Source organism: Exophiala viscosa (genome assembly GCF_022695815.1).
Source record: "Exophiala viscosa unplaced genomic scaffold EDD37scaffold_1, whole genome shotgun sequence".
Lineage (NCBI taxonomy): Eukaryota > Fungi > Ascomycota > Eurotiomycetes > Chaetothyriales > Herpotrichiellaceae > Exophiala > Exophiala viscosa.
The window spans coordinates 2,981,793-3,001,446 of record NW_026944353.1 but is presented as its reverse complement, the minus strand read 5'-3'; the positions used below and the strand labels follow the sequence as shown (position 1 = coordinate 3,001,446).

Genomic DNA, 19,654 nt, shown 5'->3' with positions numbered 1-19,654 from the left:
GGTTTAATGGAAAGCCAAACCAGGCCATTTACTTGGTCAGGTAGTATTACATCCTACGCCACTGCCTTCAGCTTCCTCTTCAGACTCAGTCGCCGTGACTGACGCACGACCAGAGCTTCCATAGCTTCTCCCCGGGACAGGATCGACTTGGATGCCTTCCCCACGAGCAGCGACCGTCCAGACGATGATACTGGAGTGCTCCAAACCCGAAGATGCAAACGGCGGGCTTGAGTAAAGAGCGGACTAATATAAGGGTCGTGGCTGGGTAGGCACGGGATAGATTGACTTTCGGGGTGACAGGCACCATTCAAACATCAACGAGCCTTTACCTGCATTGAGTTACGCAGATCCGGAGCAAAGCAATATATCCAAGGCAACATTCTGTCCACCTACGTATTTATCCGAACCTTTCAACACCGCCGAGGCTGGTCAACAGCTTCAAAGCTTTATGCGAGAGACAACCGTCTAAGAACCGTGGCTGCGATGCCCAACACCGCATCACCGTTCAAGATGCATCGCCTGAGTCGGACACATCTGGTCGTCGGCGCCGTCATTTTGGTGGCCTTATACCAGTCACTGTCCTACATGCGGTCCAGTTATGTTGCTGAACCTCAGAACGGCAGAGATGCAGGCCTCCTGTACCATTTCCTAGGCTCTAACACTACCCAACCGACGCAGCCGCTAAAGTATGTATCCTCGTCTGCAGACCTACGCAAAAGCAGTGGTATAACCGTCGACTCGATCGGCCAGCTCATCGCAAACGCAAATACAACCTTTGAAGATCTCATGGCCAAGAAGTCCACAAGTTTGAACGAGGCTGCAAATACATACCGTATCAAACGTGGCCGACATCCGCCTCCAGGCTTCGATCAATGGTACGAATACGCAATTTCTAACGATGCCATCATCATCGAAGACTTTTTTGACCAGATCTACCACGATTTGGAGCCGTTCTGGGCTCTTAGTGCTCGGGACATCCGAGATAGGGCTCGCAATCTCGGTATGCACGTGAGTATTCTTAATGCCACCGCCGAAGCCAATACTGGCTGGTTCTGGCATGTCATCTGGGCCAGCATGATCAATGAGGTCGCTTACATGTTGCCGAACATGGTTATTCCACTCAATGCAATGGATGAGCCAAGACTCATGGTTCCATTTGAGGACATCACTACCTTCGTCGCCGAAGCGCACAACCACCGAGTCGTACCACATCCTGAGCAGGTTACAGATACCATCACTGGATGGACCGACAACGTTGAGCCAGATCAACCATACTTAGATATCGAGTGGTCCCAGTCTGCACCACTGTCATTCGCCCGGGCGGCATGCGCACCAGATAGCCCTCTACGGTCGGAGCCTACAGCTTTACATCTCAATATGGCAGTCCAACCCGAACACGAGCAGCAGCTGAACTTTATGTTAGACGGCTTCATTCGCAACTTCACGCTTGCTTCCGATGTATGTCAAGATGCTAGTATTGCTGCCTATCATGGAGCACTCACCAGCCCTCTCACCGCCTCGACCAGCCGAGACTTACTTCCCCTATTCGGAGGCTCCAAATTTGCGGTGAATAATGACATCCTCATACCCGCTCCAATGTACTGGAATGGAGAGGAGAGATTCGATGTTCAGGACGAGAACCCGTGGTCATCAAAAACCAATAGAGCGACCTGGCGAGGCACAGCTACTGGTGGGCGGCATAACGCGCTCAACTGGCCCAACTTCCATCGCCATCGATTCGTGGCTTTGACCAACGGCACGAAATACTCTCTTGCAGATGAGACTAGTGATCGCATCTTCACGTCGCTTCAGCAACGATCTGCTCTATCTCCGCTTCCTGCCAATTTGCAGAAGAATATGAGTTTATGGATCACCAAGCATAATGATATTGCATTTACAGACATGTTCTGCGATATACCTTCCGAAGAGAGCCAGTGTTGGTACCTGTCAAACGAGTATGCTGTTACTGAGAGCATGAGTCTATCTGATCAGTACTCTTCAAAATTCCTTCCGGACATCGATGGCAACTCCTTTTCGGGCCGATATCGTTCGTTCTTACAGAGCAACTCTGTACCCATCAAGGCCACCTTGTATCGTGAGTGGCATGACTCTAGGTTGATCTCTTGGAAACATTTCGTCCCTATGAACAACCGATTCACGGACTACTACGCAATCTTGAGCTACTTCGTGGGCTGCGACGAGGATCTCTGTGGGAGCGATGGGAAATATGATGGGCATGATTCCGAGGGTGAAGAAATTGCACGAGCTGGCAGGGAGTGGGCGGAGAAGGTGCTTAGAAAGGTCGACATGCAGATCTATGCTGCGCGACTTCTTCTAGAGTATGGCCGTCTTACGGACGACAACAGAGATTCACTGGGCTGGGTCGAGGATCTCAAATACGAAGATCTCAAGTCTGTTAATCAGACGACAGACGTTGCTGACCCCTGAGCACCAAACGACCACGTATTTGAAGTGTATGCGCCTGAGTATGCACAGCTCTCTCCGAGCAGCTCTTCGATCATCTGGCTCATCCCTCCCTACTCGACTTGTCCAGCAAGGATGGCAACCACCTGGCCCATCGCAAAAGAAGCGTCGCCATCCAACAGTCGGTCTTTTGATTGATCAACGAGTCACCCTTCAGGTTGGACTCGACGGCCTCCAGGTTTCAAAAGCTGTGAATGTCGATAACTTTGAATCCGGCCTCCCAGTGAGCAACTTTGACGTGATGGTACATGTCGAGGGGAATTGAGGCCCCGACTTTTGGTCAACTGCATGTCGATTTCATCTTCGGGCTTCGATTATGGACACACTATGTTCCGGGCATTGCCATCACCACTTCGATTTGAGGAATGCTGTCGTTCTGCATGATATCTCATGCAGGCTCTTGGACGCGACTAAGCAACTAGAGGTCTGTTTTCAAGAACTCCGCGGCAACATTTCGGTCAGTCGCTTGAATCTTGTCAATGAATCTTGATGTCCGCGGATTTCCAGCGAAGGAATAGTGACGTGGCGGGGGATCCCTTTGCGAAGATTACAGCCATCTCTATGAGATTTCAATGAGAACTACCACCATTAGTGAGATCGTTTTCCACTTGACATCGATCCTGTCTTTGCTGTCAGGATTTCGCAACCAAGTCAATTGGTCAATATGGAAGGCATCAACTGCGGCGAAGAGCAAACACGCAGTTAGGGAACTCACCACGTAAGGACTTTGGCATGTTATGGAAGGGCTTCAGTCAAGGGAGATGCTTGTTCTCAGATCTCAGGCCACCCTTCCATTGTTACGCCAAAAGTGATGTCAAGAGTCAACTTCTTTTTCGTCTCTTCTCTAGACCATAGTCACGTGCTCGGCCAAATATGGTTTTCGGGCCAAGACACATGGGATGCCTGAGGCTCGGCGATCTGAGGCTGTGCACTCTAGATACGAATTATGCCATACAGTAGTCAGGAACACTTCTCCCCCTCCCGGCCCTACACCGTCTCCAAGCGCGAGGCGGAGTCGGGAGGCCTCATTTATGGTTTGACTCCTGACGACATTTCCTTTCACCTGGGGGGTTTTAATGACAAAAACCATGTAGGCAAGACAATGGCTCACACAACTGCAGAATGTTTGTGCTCATATTTCGTGGGGATTTTGTCAACAAGAAACGGATGATCAGACATGTCGTGCAGGGGACAATGGCTTCTAGAAACAGGACAGGTGATTGTGCCTGAACATCGTTTGCTCACCCTGTTCCGATGGCCAAAAACCCTTCATACCTTTTGTTCGTTCTCTGGCACAAAGTGACAATGTCTGAGGGGGTAAGTATGGCCCTTTTGTCAAACACCACTGCCTACAGTACGGTGAGTCAATACAAATGGCTGTGCTCGTCACCAATGCAAGTTGAGTCTTCACCCAACACCTTCACACCATCTCGTTTACAAGACCGACACTGCCTCACCCAGTGATACACGTCTTTGCAGGCTGCAACACCACGACAACCATCTATAAATTTCGACCAGACAATCCATTAAACAACCTTCTTACAACCGTACTCATCTCAACCCCATCCATCCCAAATCAATTCAGGATCCTCATTGAAACCTATCCATCACATCCCTCCACAATGGCCGGCAGCCCACGTCGCATCGTCATCAACAACAACGTCTTTCACCAACACGCACACAACCACAGCGACAATGACCTCAAGAAAGCTCAACAGAACCTTGACGCGGCAAAGACTACACTATCGATCCTGCAGGACAAGAAGGCCGGCTTGGAACGACAGCTTCGTGATCTGAAGGGGTCGTTGGGAAAGGCCGAGCGGGATGTTCATAACGCCAGGGTTGCAAGGGATGCGTGCGCGGAGAGGGAACGGGACGCACAGAGACAGAGACAGAGACAACGAGAACGTGAGCAGGCAAAGAAGAGTGATAAGGTCGTTTGGATTCCCGTGCGCAGATGATTGTGGCGTTTCTGGAAGGATCATCTGGGAAGGTGTCCGAATATAGTGCTGATCACGGGTTATGGTGTCTCATGGTGTCTTTTAATTGCGGCAAGGATCTTTTCAGCAACAAGGTCTTGGTGTTGCAGCAGGGTGTTCAGGTGTAACAGGTCCTATCCATGCAGCAAGTGTTCAAAGCGAAACAGGATGACAGTTCACGGGCATAGGGCGTCATTGCAGTGTCAAAGGGCAAATGGTTCAAAGGTGCAAGACTATCATGTCAAGGGTTCACACTGGAGGCCGAAAGTGCAAGCAAAGTGGCATCATATCGAACGTGAAGGGCAAAGGCAATCGTTGGCTCTGCGAAACATTACCACTACCATAGAAGTAGGCAATATGATAAAGCATTAAACATTCATCAAGTATATATCGTCTCGTCTAGGTCGTCAAAAAGTCCCCGTATATCCAGATCTCGTGTCTCAAAATTCAAAACGCCGATATTCCTCCCCTGCCGAACGCTGACCATCAATCGCAGCCAGCGGTCGCCGCTGGTTCTGTCGTGAGAGTCCCAGGTGACTGTGTCCACACATCTAATCGTGATAAAATGTACAAGCACATGAATAGTCGTTACCATTACCATTAGGGTGTGCCGAACCGTCGGCTTATAAAGGTATTCCTCGATCAAGAATGTATTGATCGAGACCGCAGAGAGAGTCGTGTGAGCCATCTGATAAAGTCACTGTTAGTCTTTTGACACAAGAAAAAAGTGTAGGACAGAAACTCACCCATCATTATCCGCGGCACGACGGGGCGAGCATGGGGCTCGAAGCCATCGACGTCCCGGCCATGGTGGGCCGTCCTGCCATGTACAGGGTGCGGTTGAGGTTGTCGATTTGCCGTTGCTGGCGGCGTAGAAGAAATCGCCCAGAACTGCTCCCGGTCGTGGTCGTCGTCTTCGCTTTCCCAACTGCCGCGGCTGCGATAGGCAGGTTGGATTGGTGCTGGTAAGGTTGCGGGCTGTGGCTGTGCCGATATTGAGGCGCGAGGGGTGTGTGAGGGTAGATGGCATTGAGAGTTCGAGCTTGCTCGGGAACGCAGCGGCGTGGTGCTTTCGGAGTGTTTGTGGGCTGGTTTATGGGCGGTATGGTCTTTGGATTGTGGTCTGGGTGGTGATGTTGTGCTGGGACCCATTCCGGCGGCCGCAGCCGGTCGGCCAGGCCAGGAGGGCGACTGTTTAGTATGGAGTGATGTCGTTCGGGGTGGGGATGTAAAGTTGTTGATTGGCGTCGTCATAGGGTTTTGGGGCATTGGTGTGTCGAAATGGAAGGACTTGAGGTCTTCGACGTCGCCGCCGCGCTGTGGACTTAGTGGGCCCTCGACCATGGTCGTTGCGAAACTCGAAACAGTGTTGCTACGAGACTTGCCATTCGGGTTTGGAGGAGACTCGGGAGGCGTCATTTGCGTGGGCGGACCTCCGGTTGCGGCTCCGGGAGGACCGCCTGGAGGACCACCTGGAGGACCTTTCGGCGGCAGAGGCGTGGGGTGAAGAATGGATTTGACCACGAAGGCGATGCAGACGATGATGCCGAGTCCGCCGAGTCCGACGCCCATGAACCAGCCACCCCGGATGCCGGCCATGGGGCTGCGGCCGTGGTTGTTCGTATGGACTTCCACGGTTGAGGCTATGCCGAGCCCCAACGAAATGGAGTAATTGATGGTGGTGCTGATGAGACTGCCGGCGATGCCCTGTTGCTGGGGAGGGAAGAAGTTGGACATGATAAAAGTGGCAGCAGGCATGCTCATGTCCATGCCGAGTGGCATAATGAGTAATGAGCAGAACGTCCAGCTCCAGTATGTCGTGCTTGCAACATTCGGATCGATCGCCAAAAGCAGAGGGCCTGCCGTAAATGCGACAAGTGCCCAGAACAGAGTCCAAGCGGGTCGAAGCGCCCGCATCATCCATGCAGTCAAGATTGAAGCGATCAATGCCACGGGGACGATAGGTACAACGTGGATAGCCGCATCGAGAGGAGCATCCTGTTTGACACCCAGAAGGTATTTCCACAGGAACCAGGTCCAGATGCCAAAGGTTGCCCAACCACAGGCGACAGCTCCCAAAACAAAGCCAACGTCTGCTTTGAGCATCTTGAAGGGAACGAGCGGCTGCTCGGCAATCTTCAATTCGGTGATGATGAAGAAGACGATAAGGAGGACGCCGATGATGAGCAGCATGAAGATATATTGAGTGCTCCACCCGGCTGCCGGTGCCGAGACGAGGGCGACCTGCACACAGATCAGACCGCCAATACCTGTTACGGCACCGAGCCAGTCAATATCTCGAAGCTGCTCTCTGACCGGTCGCAGTTGTTTTGGTGTCGGTGGGGGAGAGATCAGCACGAAATGTGCCGAGACAGCCAGGAGGCCACAAACGATGGCTAAGGTGAAGAAGCTCCACTGCCACGAGGCGAACTTGGTGAACAACGCACCAAAGAGCATCCCCAGATATGCGCCAATTGGAGCACATCCGCCGAAAATCGTGAAGGAGATGACTTTCTGTTTCGAGCCGGGAGGGTACGTTCGTCCTAAAAGGGCCAATCCGTTCGGTACCATCAGACTGGCTCCAAGACCTTGAAAAGCCCTGGCGATGAAGAACAATTCGTAGCCAGCATAGTGGCTTAGACCGACAACGACACTCCAGAAACCGAGGAAAGCGTATCCGGTCATCACCATGGTCTTGTGTCCGAAGATATCGCCAAGTCTGCCGCTAATGAGGATAAAGGTACCAAAGCATGCGGCGTAGGCAGCGACGAGCCACGGCAGGATCGAGGGATCTTTTATTGCGAACGACTGTGCAATTTCTCTGCTGACGGGGAAGACGGTTGTCAGGGTCGACTGAGGAATGAGCTGAAGGAATGCCACCATGATGTTGAAGAGTATCTCCTGTGGTCTCGACATTCGTTGACAAAGCCAGCCTCCTGGAGGTCCGGGAGCGCCGCCAGGAGGGCCACCCAGCGGACCTGAGGGCTTCATGGGAGGTTGAATGCCCTTCTCCATGTCTCTGGACTGGCTGCTGTCTGAACTCCGTGGACTCTGGTTTTGCTGGGAGTCGCGTGGAGGGACGGTCACTGTCAATCCATGAGCAGGCTTCGAATCCATTTTGAATTACCACCGCATCGACGCGATTTAGGTATCGGGTAACAACCGAAAGTCACAGGTTGACAAGTTTCTGGGGAAAACGTGTAGCGAGGACTGGCGGCGATTTTAGTGATATACCGGATACATGTCTAAGGCAGACAATCATATGGATACTGACGCACGGGGGACCAGTCGAGCCCCATGCTTGTACTCGATCATTGAGGATCGCAATAACCGGCGCCGACTTACCGTGGGTCACTTACGAGGTAGCTTTCTCGAGGCCATGTTTCCGTCTCAAGAGGGATACAATCTGCAGTGGACCGTCTATGCGATAGCAGATTTGGCCCGTGGAAGGGTGATGTTGTATAGTGGAGACTGCCGGAAGTCTATCGGAGGTGTGGAAATAGGACGAGGAACGGTTGACAGCAGCCACGAAGAAGCCACGACCAGGGCTCTAAAGCTGAATTCAGAGCCTCGATTGGTGAGCACGGCACAAAAGACGTTTGGCAGAAGATGTCCTTCGTTGGGCGTCCAACAAGCTATTTGGCACTGACAAGGATAATGTGTACTGCACTATGAGCGCATTGGGCTCGATCGGAATTTCCCCAAAGGATATCCGAGTGATCTTCACTCTTTACAATCTTGCGTCAGGAACCAGGTACAGCTGCTAGTCAGCGATAGTGGGAAGGCCTGTGAGTCCGGTAGACAGCTGGTCTACCAACGTGATGGTCGCTGTACTTTCGTGTTCGTGAGGGGTTTTCAGGGGAAATCCCATAGGGCAAACAATTGCATATAGGAGACATGGTAAGCGAGCGAGATGACCCGGAGAGGATGGGTTAGCGAATGATCCAGTGCCTGAATCCGGGCAAACAGTGTGAATCTGATGCGAGAAGGTCAATATGGCGCTATCGCAGGGTGAAACAAGGCCGGCGAACAACAAGAAGATCGGAGAGTCGGCAGGGCTGGAGAAGCCTCAGAAGGATGAGACTCTCATCAGGAGAGGAAATTGAGGTCAAACAAAAGGATCCCCGGAGATTAAGCAACTAAACCTCGTTGGCTCTAGTGGTTGATCTTTTAATGCTTTATGCATTCCTGCTAACTTTTGTCCTCGTTCCTATCTTTGAAGTTCACTCATGATTTCATCTTCCTTTGCCGACTATAGTACTTCCTAGACCCCCTGTCAAACCTGTCGCTCGCATCAAATCAATCAGGCGGCAAGTCATTTCTGCATCCACTCCGTCAGTGGACCAACCCTCTTGGCATGCCGGTGCTACTTTAAACAGACTTTCCGCCATCCCTATACGCGTGAGTTAGACGCGTTTTTACAACTATGTGATGGCAAAGAAACGCGTCGAAAAACAGGGCCTGGGACTCGATTGACTATGCTTTGAAATGCAGCACATGCGATTCTCCTGTACACCTGACAATTCCTAACCAGCTGCCCCCTCTGCGTCGGGTGTCCATACTACCAACTCTTGTTTGGAGGCATGCGACACCCTTGCCTGAACGAGACATTCTGGAAGTACACTTCCATTGTCACATTTGGGCCTGATCGACGCGGGCACCGTTGAGATAGTCTGTGGTCGACCGGAGCAAAAATGTCACAACATATACTATTATAGTGGTATAGTATATGGTACAAGAAGTCTGACAACTGAGCCAATGAGGGCAGGTTATCGAGGCCGTTGGTTCGTGTCGGGGTCTTCCGACGACTAGAGATGTTGGCTCACGTCAAGACATCTTAGGAACCACAACATGTCTCGATAAGCCCTGTCGATCTCTTCAAACCGAACTGAGACAATCAGACTGCTTCTTTCTTGACAGGTCTGGCAGGTACGACTTATTCATTCAATTCGCTGGCTTGGACTTGCACGCAGTGTGACAATGCGTTCCAAGCCATGTTTGCAACGACACGCTCTTCGTCGCAGGTGGTACATACGCCGTTGGAGGCTGACGACCAGGCTGTGCTACCATATGGTGGCTGGGGATTGAGCAGGGTCGCACCAAGCCATGCGCTCCCTCAGGACGACCGCGGAACCTGGAGTTCTTTGCCCATCTAACAGCATTGTATCTGCCGTGTACCGGATACAGCAACCTGCACGGCTCAGAGACACAAAGTTACGGACTTTTGATGCAGGACATGCCTTCCGCAGGTGGGTCTGTGGGACCTGTACAACTATGAATACCTGGTTCTCTGGCCAACTCCGCGACGATCAGGTTCTATGCTCCAGCCTCGTCCAACAACTTCTGCAGTGAATCAAAGGCTTGCTTTGCGAATGGCTTCATGTCGTCACCATATCTCTCCGGATCCTTGCCGTCGAAAACTTCCATGGAAAGCCAGCCACGGAACCCAGTCGCAAGTACAGCTTTGGTGAAATCTTCAATGGGCAGATATCCGCCGTTATATGGAATTGGGCGGTAGTCATGACTCCATTGCCCTCGAGGTCTGAGGCCGCTCTCATCGGGCTTGTCTTCCAGGGGCGGTTGCATTTTGTAGGCATCAGAAATCTGCAGGAAAAAGATCTTCTCTGGAGGAACCGTTTTGGAGAGCTCTTCACAACTGGCCTTCCACCTCTTGTCCAACTCGCTCTTGTCCACGTCCTCGATCAACCCAGATTTTGTCGTTGGGCTTCCCCATTCACCTCCCGCGCTCTGAAATGTGTCGAGGCATAGGCCCAGGTTGGGTCGGTCAGCTTTTTCCACGATCTCCCATACATCTTTCCAGGTGGGTGCATGTGTAGCCCAACACCAATTCTCATAGGCGATACGAAAGCCTTTTTCTGCAAAGATGTCCGCCAATTCAGCCAAATCGGAAGCCAGATAGTCAAAGCTCGAGGATATCCCCTCGGCGTCAGAGGAACCGATCTGGAAGTCTTTGTCAACAAAGGATACCAAAAGGTGTACGTAAGGTATGATTATTTACCTGCATCATATCTGTGCCAGCTGCCTCCATGATACTCATCCATCCCCTGGCTCGATCAAAGGCATCTTGCCTTTCTGGACTGCCTTTGGGCCAACCTTCGAAATTGGCAAACGGCTGCAGGATCAATATTTTCAGGCCTTCTTTCTTGCATAACTCGCCAATTTTCTGTGCAACTGACCGCAGCGTGGCGTAGTCTTTTGGATCGATTTCCTTCTTGCTTTCAGATATTTGTTGGCCATATGTCAGAATGTCTGGCATAGCAAGCTCGATCGCATCGAAACCTGCACTAGCAAAAGCCTTGAGCTTTTCTGGAAGTGTATGCTTATCGCTGTGACCTATCGAACAGGATGCATAGCATATTGGGATCTTCTGGCCCTTGAAATGCGCCATAATTGCCGAGGTTTTGATGGTAGTGCCTGGTCTTGTTTCGTTTTTCTCAATCGCGAATTCCGGCAACTGATATTGGTTCAATAGTGATGCTTCTTCGACGCCCTAAACAAAGTATGACCATCCGGACCACGTTATGCTGTCGTGTCGAATTCATTTGAATGACAATCCCGACGTTGAACGTGACGTCAGATGCACGTCAGAAGGCAGTAACGACGACGAAACGTTCAACGTTGATGCGGAACAACGGATGCAAATACTTCATCATTACTAGGTAAGGACATACATCCTACGGTGAAGATAAGTGTGCCTCACTCTACTGTCCTTTTCTTGAGCAGAGTTATTGCTTCTACAAGTCTTACTTCCGTCACTCGGGCATTCACTGCAGACTTAGGTACAGACAAGCAAATCATTACCGTCCAGCAATATGGGCCAAGATGGTGGACCCGAATTCAAAAAGGTACGTCTCAGAAAGAAACACCGGATGCCACTTATGGGTTTCGTGGGCCTTCCAACATGTGGCACAAGCCTCGTGGCGGAGATCGTCAAGCGGACTGACACCCTTATAGCTTGGCATGTGTGGCACGGGAAGCATGGGTGGAATGATGTCTCTCCTCTATGCCGAGAATGGTGTTGATGTTTACTACTTCGATCCCGGTGTGACTCCAGCCGATCCTTGGACTATCAGATCGCAATGCTGACGATGCCGCACGCCAGATGAGACGAATGTTTCCAAATTACAGGGCGAGGCCAAAGCAGTCGGCCTTGACAAGTCTATCCACTCTCAGAAAGACTACAAGGAGATGTGCAAGAGCCTGGAGTCTGAAAACGAACCCAAACTGTTTGTGTACAGCATACCGCATGGAGGACCCGGTGACGCTGTACTCAAAGAACTACGCCCGAACCTAAAAAAGGGCGACATCATCCTCGACTGCTCAAACGAGTACTGGAAAAATACAGAACGACGACAAAAAGAACTCGACCCAGATGGCATCCACTACATCGGCTGTGGTGTCAGCGGTGGCTACCAGAGCGCGAGAAGCGGGCCGTCCATGTCCCCGGGCGGCGACGCAGATACACTGAAGAAGATACTGCCCTTCTTGGAAAGGGTCGCAGCAAAGGATGGCAAAGGACGACCATGTGTGACACCCATAGGACCACACGGAAGCGGACACTACGTCAAGATGCTTCACAATGGCATCGAGCAGGGCATGATGTCTTCGATCGCCGAGATCTGGTTCATCATGCACAAATGTCTGGGTATGGAGTTCGACCAGATCGCCGACGTCTTTGAGTCATGGAACAAGGATGGGCCTTTGCACGACAACTTCCTCGTTTCGATCGGAATCGACATCAACCGAACGAAGAAAGACGACGGAAGTTTCGTGCTTTCCGAGGTTCTCGACAAGGTCGTCCAAGACGCCGACAACTCGGAAGGGACCGGTATCTGGACCTGCGAAGAAGCCATCCGTCTGCATGTCCCGGCTCCTACCATCTTGTCTGCACACATGTTCCGCCTCGGCTCCTCAGATGCCGCAAGACGACTTGAAGTCAACAGAGTCTTCGACGGTGGCGTGGAGCCTCGCACATTCAAGATCGAGATCGAAGAGTTGCAGCTCGCCCTCTACGCTGCCTTCCTGCTCGCCTTCATCCAGGGTCTGCAAATCATCAAGGCAATGGATCGCCAGGAGGGCTGGAAGCTCGACTACCGCAAGATTGTCCAGATCTGGCGCGGCGGCTGCATCATCCAATCGGACCACATATCCGACGTGCTGGACTCCATGCTCGGACGTGATGACCACAACGACGACATCCTCCTCGCCAACCGTGAGATCGCGAGTGAACTGTCGAAAGCTTACAAGCCGCTCAAGAACGTGGTGCTCAAGGCAATCGAGGCCGACGCTTATGTGCCTGCGCTCAGCGCCTCGCTCGAATACTACAAGTACTCGAGCTCGACACTGCTGCCGACGCAGTTCATGGAGGCGGAGCTTGATTATTTTGGCGAGCATATGTATGAGAAGTGGAGCGAGTATCCAGGCGAGCCCGCGAAGAAGGGCCCACATCATTACGAGTGGAAGCGTGCAACGGGAAAAGTGGATAAGAAGAACGAGAACAAATCGTGATGAACTCTGTGATTCTTCTTGAAAATCCTCTTCTAGAAGGCGGTCACATACCGTCTAGTCTATTCTGGTGTGTTCTATTATACCGGCGTCCAAAGAGCATACAATATCAGTATACAGGAAATATAATCAAGCTCTTCATGATAGTGTTCGGTTCGACATGCTCTCATAAATCCTAGGCGACGGTATACGATACTCGACTAGTCCCCTTACTCCTGCTGATCTTCTTGACGCCGACCTTGCCACACTGGTCCGTGGTGTCGACATGTGTGCCTCCACAGGGGTAAACTTCCGCGCCGATGATTTTCACCACGCGATACTTCTCGGAGGGCGCAAGCTTGACGCCCTCACCGCTGGGGATCAGCCTCTCGAGACCGTTTGTGCGGAAGTCGTCTTCACTCCAGAAATCAATCTCCACGGGCATTGAGGCCCCAATGTACTCGTCGACCTTGCCTTGGATGTCTCCTTTCCACTTCCCCTCGATCAGGCCTGCGAACTCACATGCCGCGCTGTCTGGGAAATGGCTGGCCTTTAGCTCGTCGAACCCGGGGACCTGCTTTTCGAGAAGATGTCGGACTGCGGCGCCTAGGACGTGTCCGGCTGTGTGTAGGCGTGAGTATAATAGTCGCTTTTCGACGTCTATGCTTTGCGTGACGGTCTCGCCGATTGAGAAGGGGTTGGCTGTGTCGGCGAAACGGCCTAGATGTAGGACTTGGCCTTCTTCTGTGGCGGACATGCGTACTGAAGAGACGGCGAACGTTTTGCCAGGTGAGGACATTGATCCTTCGTCGGTGGGTTGTCCGCCGCCTTGAGGATGGAAAATGGTTTCTTTTGTTACGACGACTGAGTCATCGTCTGTGGCACTCTTGAAGAGTTGGCGGTTGGGTTCGGCGAGAGATGGAAATGGTGTGATTGCTAGTACTGAGGTGGGTAGGGTGTAGAGCTTTGCATTGTGCTGGAATGTGAGTACCGTGCGTGCTATAGAGTTGGACATCTTGGGAATTGTGTCCCCTGGGTGATAGATGTTGGTGTTACAGGATGTTTTGATATTTATATCTGGTGGTTTTGGTGTATCATGCTTAGGGTTGCTCCGGGCGTCTTTATTGCTGTTCAGATGCCGATGACTCAATGCTTTTCTTGCGAGACGTGTCAATATGAGTCGTAGTACTCCTTTACAATAATACGAACATAGAAGCAGGAGGAAGGCAATGGAGTTCAGAATGATATGACCGAAGGGCGTTGAAATTTTGGATACACCTTCCGGATTAGGCAAGATGGGATACAGTACGATCTTGCAGGAGGCCTCTCACCACCGTCTCAAGCTGCTAATTGATTTGATACCAGCTAGTCGAAGAATGTGCCTCGTTCATATGTAGATTTAAACGGCGCAGTATGAGACACATCGAGCCGTATGGGTTGACCAAATTAATGAGATCTGGAGCGTTGACGATAATCCAGACGCGTTTGAAGATGGTCTGAATGGAGTAGGTCTGCCGGGTGTTTCCATGTAGACGCAACGCCTGCACCTTTTGCTGTAGAGACACATTTACAACATGTCGCCCGTTTGACCCCAGCTTTTTTCTGATCACTTGTAGCTTCACTTCTGTCTGGATTTTGCCTCACATCATTTTGTCCGAGTATTCACCTTCACAATGGATGGTGACCCAGATACCCCGGCGTCGGGGTCACCCTTGTCTGATATCGATTCAGACGAGTTCCCCGAGGATGTCAAATTTCAGCCGCGATCGCACTCCCATTCACGAGGATCGACTCTTTCTGGCTCAGACGACGATATCGCGTCTCCCATGAGTACCGCGGCCAGAGCTCCCGGCATGCCTCCTGCCAAACGCCGCAAGACCGGCGCATCAAGCTACGACCATGCCACTCCTCAATCAGGCTCGACCGTTATTCCTCCTCGATCGCCCACAGGGTCAATTAGTAGCGACACTTCCGGATCCGTGCCTACATCACCTTCATTCGCCCACCTCGGCCCGACACACCCCCTCTCTACTGCCTACGCGGCTGCTCAGGCCAACCCTGAAAACCCCGAGCTGGCGGACTACGTCCAGGTGACGAAATGCCTATGGGAGGGTTGTACAGATCCAGAACAAGGCAACATGGACAAGCTGGTGGCGCATATTAACGACGTGCATATCGTGCCACGTCAGAAAAAGTACTACTGTGAGTGGGATGGTTGCGCTAGGAAGGGCCAGCCTCACACCAGTGCCTACGCGTTGAAAGCACACATGCGCAGTCACACCAAGGAGAAGCCTTTCATGTGTTCGTTGCCCGAATGCGACCGAAGCTTTACAAGATCCGACGCACTGGCAAAGCATATGAGGACGGTTCATGAGACAGAGGCGCTCCGCCCTAGTGACCCTGTGCCACGAGGTCATACGGGAGGAATTTCCAACGGAGGAGTATCAGCTGGTGGGATCAAAAGACTAAAGCTCACCATCGGTGGAAAGCAAAATGGCGACAAGAAAGCTTCGTTGGTGGGAGAACTCCCACCGCTGCCGACGAGTTATACGGTGGCCGCTATGGGTCTGAATCCCGAGGACGTGGAGATGGCGGACGGAGAGGGGTCTGAAGAACTGGCGGACGCAGTTGATGTGGACAGTGTACCAATGACTCTGCCCCTGAACCCAGAGTACTACCCGACGGACATCTGGAGCGACATGGACGAGTACGAACGGAATCTGCCTCCTTCACAGTACTTCCGGCTTCTGCGCCGACAAATCCACTGGGCCGAGCAGGAAGGACGCGATTTACAGAGAGATCTTGAAGATTTATGGTCCACCGTGGAGGATGCTAGAGGCGACTTGGTCAAAAGGGGAGGTGGTGATGAGAAGGTTGCTGACGACCATCGTAGAGCAGAATGGCAGCAGACGGAGGAGATACTGGATGGTGTCTTGCGCGCGGAGACCAGTCATGTATTCGAGATGTTTACTGGAGAGAAACCTGGGGATAGTCAACAGAACCCGTGGGAGATGATCAAGGCTCTGGAAGGTGTGACACAAGTATCTTCAGCGTGAGGAAGGTTCATATAGGTATCCCAATCTGAGAATATCTTCAGCTCACTGAGTGGTCTACATCTGCGCAAAGTCTGCTTTGATCATGAGGGGTTGAACATCTTTCATTACATGCTGTCTTGTGATCGAGGGCCACGGCCTTGCCCGATCGTAGGGTACAAGGCCGTGTGGCTGATGCAACAAGAGAAGTTGCTGTAATGAACCCAGACATGCACTTCCTTTTCCACGGCGGGGGGTTGGCCTGCAGGGACCGGTGTCTGGGACTTCCTGCGGAAAGGATGCAAGATACTCCCACCTTGCTACGACACGAACTGTCTACATGAAAGCCTCAGGAGATCCGGATGTGTGTGGAACTGCATAGCCTGGTTCTAGCCATGAAGAACCATCGAGGACACCGATCTGGTCTCCTCCATATGCATCGTGACGTGCCTCGACTGTTTCATATCTGAATGCAGAAGAAAATGAGGAAGTGTGATAGGATGGAATAAGACGCATATTTCGGCGATGGCATTGCAGCGCATGTGCATCATGCAGTAAAGTGAAAACGGGGAAAGCGTTGCGCGGAGAGTAAAGACAGGCAGTGCTATGCAAGTATCTTGTCTGTAGCAGAGTACTCCGTATGGAGTAGTAACGCTGGAGCACCGCCTCTTCTGTACGCACTGCGGATGACGAGTGGCTGTTGCTTACACAGTCTCCGTACATGAGTTAGCTCCGCTGGTCTCGTGGGGTGGGTTGCATTTTCCGTGTCGAATTCACTGCGATTGGATATATCTAGTGCTGGATATTTCCACAGCATGCAGGGTTCGTCTTTGTGAGTCATATTGATAAAAGTGACGGACCAAGTACTCCGAGTGTACGCGCATGCCAGAGCGGTACGTTTGATGTAAAGTGAAGAGACTGAAGGTCAGTTTCATTCAATCGAAGACGTTGCTCTGAGAGAAGCGATGGAGTGCCATCCGTTTGGTCTGGCATGAGGAATGGGAAAAGCCGTGGTTCCCCCCATGCAGTTGTAAAAGGGCGTGCCTGGTGGGAAAAAAGTGGTCGGCACGGACAGCCCAAAGAGGTGAAGGGAGATTGATTGGTTAGGCGGTTCTGTGTCCATTTTGTCCAGTGGTCCACAGCCTGCATGGCACCTAGAGACACCCACAAGACACCCGGACTTTTGGTAACAGGGAACTTTGGACTTCACAGAATAGGACCAGAGCAGCAGATAACATCCTCTCCGGGCACGGACAACGTCAGTCGATAGCAGAGTGTCAGTGAGATTGGATTAAACATGACATGGACGCGGAACAATTCACGTAAATAGGTATCCAGATAGTTGTGTGTCTGAAGGATGGGCTTTATGGTTATCTCCAGAGTTAAAGAGGCCGCCCACAATTCTTCAACCCGAGTACGAATGTCACCAGAGACCAAACCACCGTTACTTACTCGTAGACACTCTCTCAAGATGATTCCATGTATGAGATTCGGTTCGCATTGCACAGCAGCGGGTTTCGCATATCATTCATATCATTCTTGACTTCCTCATCTCGTTCGTCTCAATTCAAATTGAATTGCACTGGTCGTCACTGTCACTGGGAAAAGACTCACAATTATGAGTCACAATCCGTTTCCGTTCTTTTGAATTTGGGAGGCCCCAAGACCTCGTTTCATGGTCCAGTCAGAGGTGCAGAAGCCAAGCCCAAAAAGCCCCTCCTTAGCCGCGTCTAACCTATCTTTACCTAGTCATTCCTTCCTAATCCGCCAAGGCTGACCACCGCAACTGGCCGCCGATGCCTGCACCACCCACAGCCTAACTCTTAAACTTCTTTTCTCCCACCCAACTGCTGCCTGAATCTCTTCCTTCTTCTCTACCTCTCCACATACAATCACATCTAGCAGACATCATTAAGACTTCATCAGGATATGGAGTCATTCTGATCTCTTTCGTTTCCGCCACTTCTATCTAGCTCACCGGCAAGATAGACTCAGTCACCGACACAGTCACCCAACCCAAACCATCTCAACTCACTCCTCGTTTACAGTCTCCACCCGGAGTCCCTGTGAACCTGCAAGACCTCGTCGCTCTCAGCGTTTCGACCTCTTCAATCCCAACCGCAACCATTAACGCGTTGGATTTCACCCCCTTCACCACGGATCATCAGCAACCATGGCGTTCTTCAACCCCAAGTACATCGACTGCACCGCAGCACCGCAACCAACACAGCTTCGATCAGGACTTTCTGCTCTTCGCGAACCCAGAGACCGGACATCCAGTCTCGACTCCAGCCTCGCGTGCGCAGGCGACCTTGTGTACAGGCCCTAATCAAAGACTCTTGCAATCCCGACATCTCTCCATCAACCACGGAGTGTCGCCTGTTCAGTCTTCTCTGTCTCCGTCGCTAGCCCATTACGATCATCGGTCTTTCTCAAGTCCAGCTTTGCAACAACCACAACTCAAGCAACAGAATTTGCACCAGCTCGCTCATTTGCAGCGCCTACCGCCTGTTCCATTGTTTGATCCATCCACCACGTCTGTTACTCAACGTAGAAACCCCTCGACTCAAAACATCCCACAAGGTATTTACCGCGATCACCAGGTCACAACCTCCAGACCACTAATCTTATATCCAGGTCCCATAATGTCGACCGCATTTGATTCCCTCTTCCTCTCGGGAGGTGACATGCTCGCATCCCAGGACGACTTCTTCAACTTTGAAGCCAACTATCAGCCTGCTAATTTCACTGCTGTCAATTCTGGAGCATATGTCAAGGACGGCACCGTCTCGCCCACCGAATTGTTCAAGGATGATTCCATGGTCATGTCGGCCCCGCCATCGACAGCCTTCCCCTACCTAAGCACTCCAGAATCCGGCTACCTCGAGTCACCAGCCATGCCCAGCAGCGGTTTGAACACCTCTCCGCTGGATGATGGTTTGCTCGATGGTCAGTTAAACTTCTCCGAGCTCGACAGCATGGCTCCATTGTTTCCTCAAGACAGTTTTGATCAATTTGCTCAACCGCTTATGACTGCCGCTCCTACGAAGCATCATATGCCGACCAAGACATCCCCGCCTGCGACCATGGTTCGACAGAAGTCTTCTCCTGGTCGCCCGCCCTCCGTGCCATTCAGTCACGGACGCAAGCACTCGGATGCCCACGGTATCAGCAAGTCTTCCAAATCGCGCAAGGCTTTGGAAGAGATCACAATTGACAGTGAGGATGACAAGGAGACGGCGAAGAGGAAAAAGAATACTGCTGCCGCGAGGAAGTCTCGGCAGCGGAAGCAGCAGCACGTGGAGATCGCCGAGGCTGAAATCCAGCGCCTGCGGGCTATGGTCTACCGTCTTGGTGGTAATCCTGACGATGGGTTTGAGGAGTGATGTGGATCCCTTTTCTTCAACATTGGTTCTTGTTCGCAAACGCATTGGACGACAATCGACGCTGTGACCCATCCTTTGGGTGGTGTCTCATGCAGCTACATGACGCTTGGGGTTGGGGATATTTTTAAAAGGCTTAAGCCAGGTGGGCTGCCTCCCAACTGCCACGTCGCATTTCTTTTTACATGGTCATTGTTTTTATCAGCTTCGGCAAGCCATCATCGGAGTTGATGAGTTCTCACGAAGAGACTCAGGCTTCTCCAAGCTGTTA

At 51.7% G+C, this 19,654-nt stretch overlaps 7 protein-coding genes across 7 annotated transcripts; 4 read left to right on the top strand and 3 right to left on the bottom strand.

Moving 5' to 3' along the window:
• Positions 1-483: 483 nt before the first annotated feature.
• On the top strand, positions 484-2,448 carry EDD37DRAFT_645283 (uncharacterized protein; the record flags this gene model as incomplete). Its single annotated transcript, XM_062817617.1, has 1 exon — positions 484-2,448. One exon carries the CDS (start codon positions 484-486, stop codon positions 2,446-2,448), a length of 1,965 nt encoding a protein of 654 aa, XP_062675416.1.
• A 2,395-nt stretch (positions 2,449-4,843) lies between these two features.
• Positions 4,844-7,802, bottom strand: EDD37DRAFT_617270 (major facilitator superfamily-domain-containing protein). The gene is made up of 2 exons (XM_062815718.1): positions 5,210-7,802; positions 4,844-5,151 (listed from the first exon to the last, which is right to left on the bottom strand). Exons 1-2 carry the CDS (start codon positions 7,578-7,580, stop codon positions 5,087-5,089), a joined length of 2,436 nt encoding a protein of 811 aa, XP_062675415.1. The 5' UTR covers positions 7,581-7,802; the 3' UTR covers positions 4,844-5,086.
• A 1,514-nt stretch (positions 7,803-9,316) lies between these two features.
• On the bottom strand, positions 9,317-11,010 carry EDD37DRAFT_54815 (3-dehydroshikimate dehydratase). The gene is made up of 2 exons (XM_062813677.1): positions 10,483-11,010; positions 9,317-10,424 (listed from the first exon to the last, which is right to left on the bottom strand). Exons 1-2 carry the CDS (start codon positions 10,870-10,872, stop codon positions 9,780-9,782), a joined length of 1,035 nt encoding a protein of 344 aa, XP_062675414.1. The 5' UTR covers positions 10,873-11,010; the 3' UTR covers positions 9,317-9,779.
• A 286-nt stretch (positions 11,011-11,296) lies between these two features.
• EDD37DRAFT_604410 (6-phosphogluconate dehydrogenase) lies at positions 11,297-12,992 on the top strand (the record flags this gene model as incomplete). The annotated part of the gene is made up of 3 exons (XM_062814742.1): positions 11,297-11,329; positions 11,439-11,526; positions 11,587-12,992. The coding sequence occupies 3 exons, from the start codon at positions 11,297-11,299 to the stop codon at positions 12,990-12,992; spliced, it is 1,527 nt and encodes a 508-aa protein (XP_062675413.1).
• Positions 12,993-13,164: 172 nt separating this feature from the next.
• On the bottom strand, positions 13,165-13,983 carry EDD37DRAFT_604409 (alanyl-tRNA synthetase; the record flags this gene model as incomplete). The annotated part of the gene is made up of 1 exon (XM_062814741.1): positions 13,165-13,983. One exon carries the CDS (start codon positions 13,981-13,983, stop codon positions 13,165-13,167), a length of 819 nt encoding a protein of 272 aa, XP_062675412.1.
• Positions 13,984-14,537: 554 nt separating this feature from the next.
• On the top strand, positions 14,538-16,075 carry EDD37DRAFT_617263 (zinc finger protein GLI). Its single transcript, XM_062815717.1, has one exon. The coding sequence runs from the start codon at positions 14,642-14,644 to the stop codon at positions 16,022-16,024; it is 1,383 nt and encodes a 460-aa protein (XP_062675411.1). The 5' UTR covers positions 14,538-14,641; the 3' UTR covers positions 16,025-16,075.
• A 2,570-nt stretch (positions 16,076-18,645) lies between these two features.
• Positions 18,646-19,386, top strand: EDD37DRAFT_645276 (uncharacterized protein; the record flags this gene model as incomplete). Its single annotated transcript, XM_062817616.1, has 1 exon — positions 18,646-19,386. The coding sequence occupies one exon, from the start codon at positions 18,646-18,648 to the stop codon at positions 19,384-19,386; it is 741 nt and encodes a 246-aa protein (XP_062675410.1).
• Between the last annotated feature and the right edge of the window lie 268 nt (positions 19,387-19,654).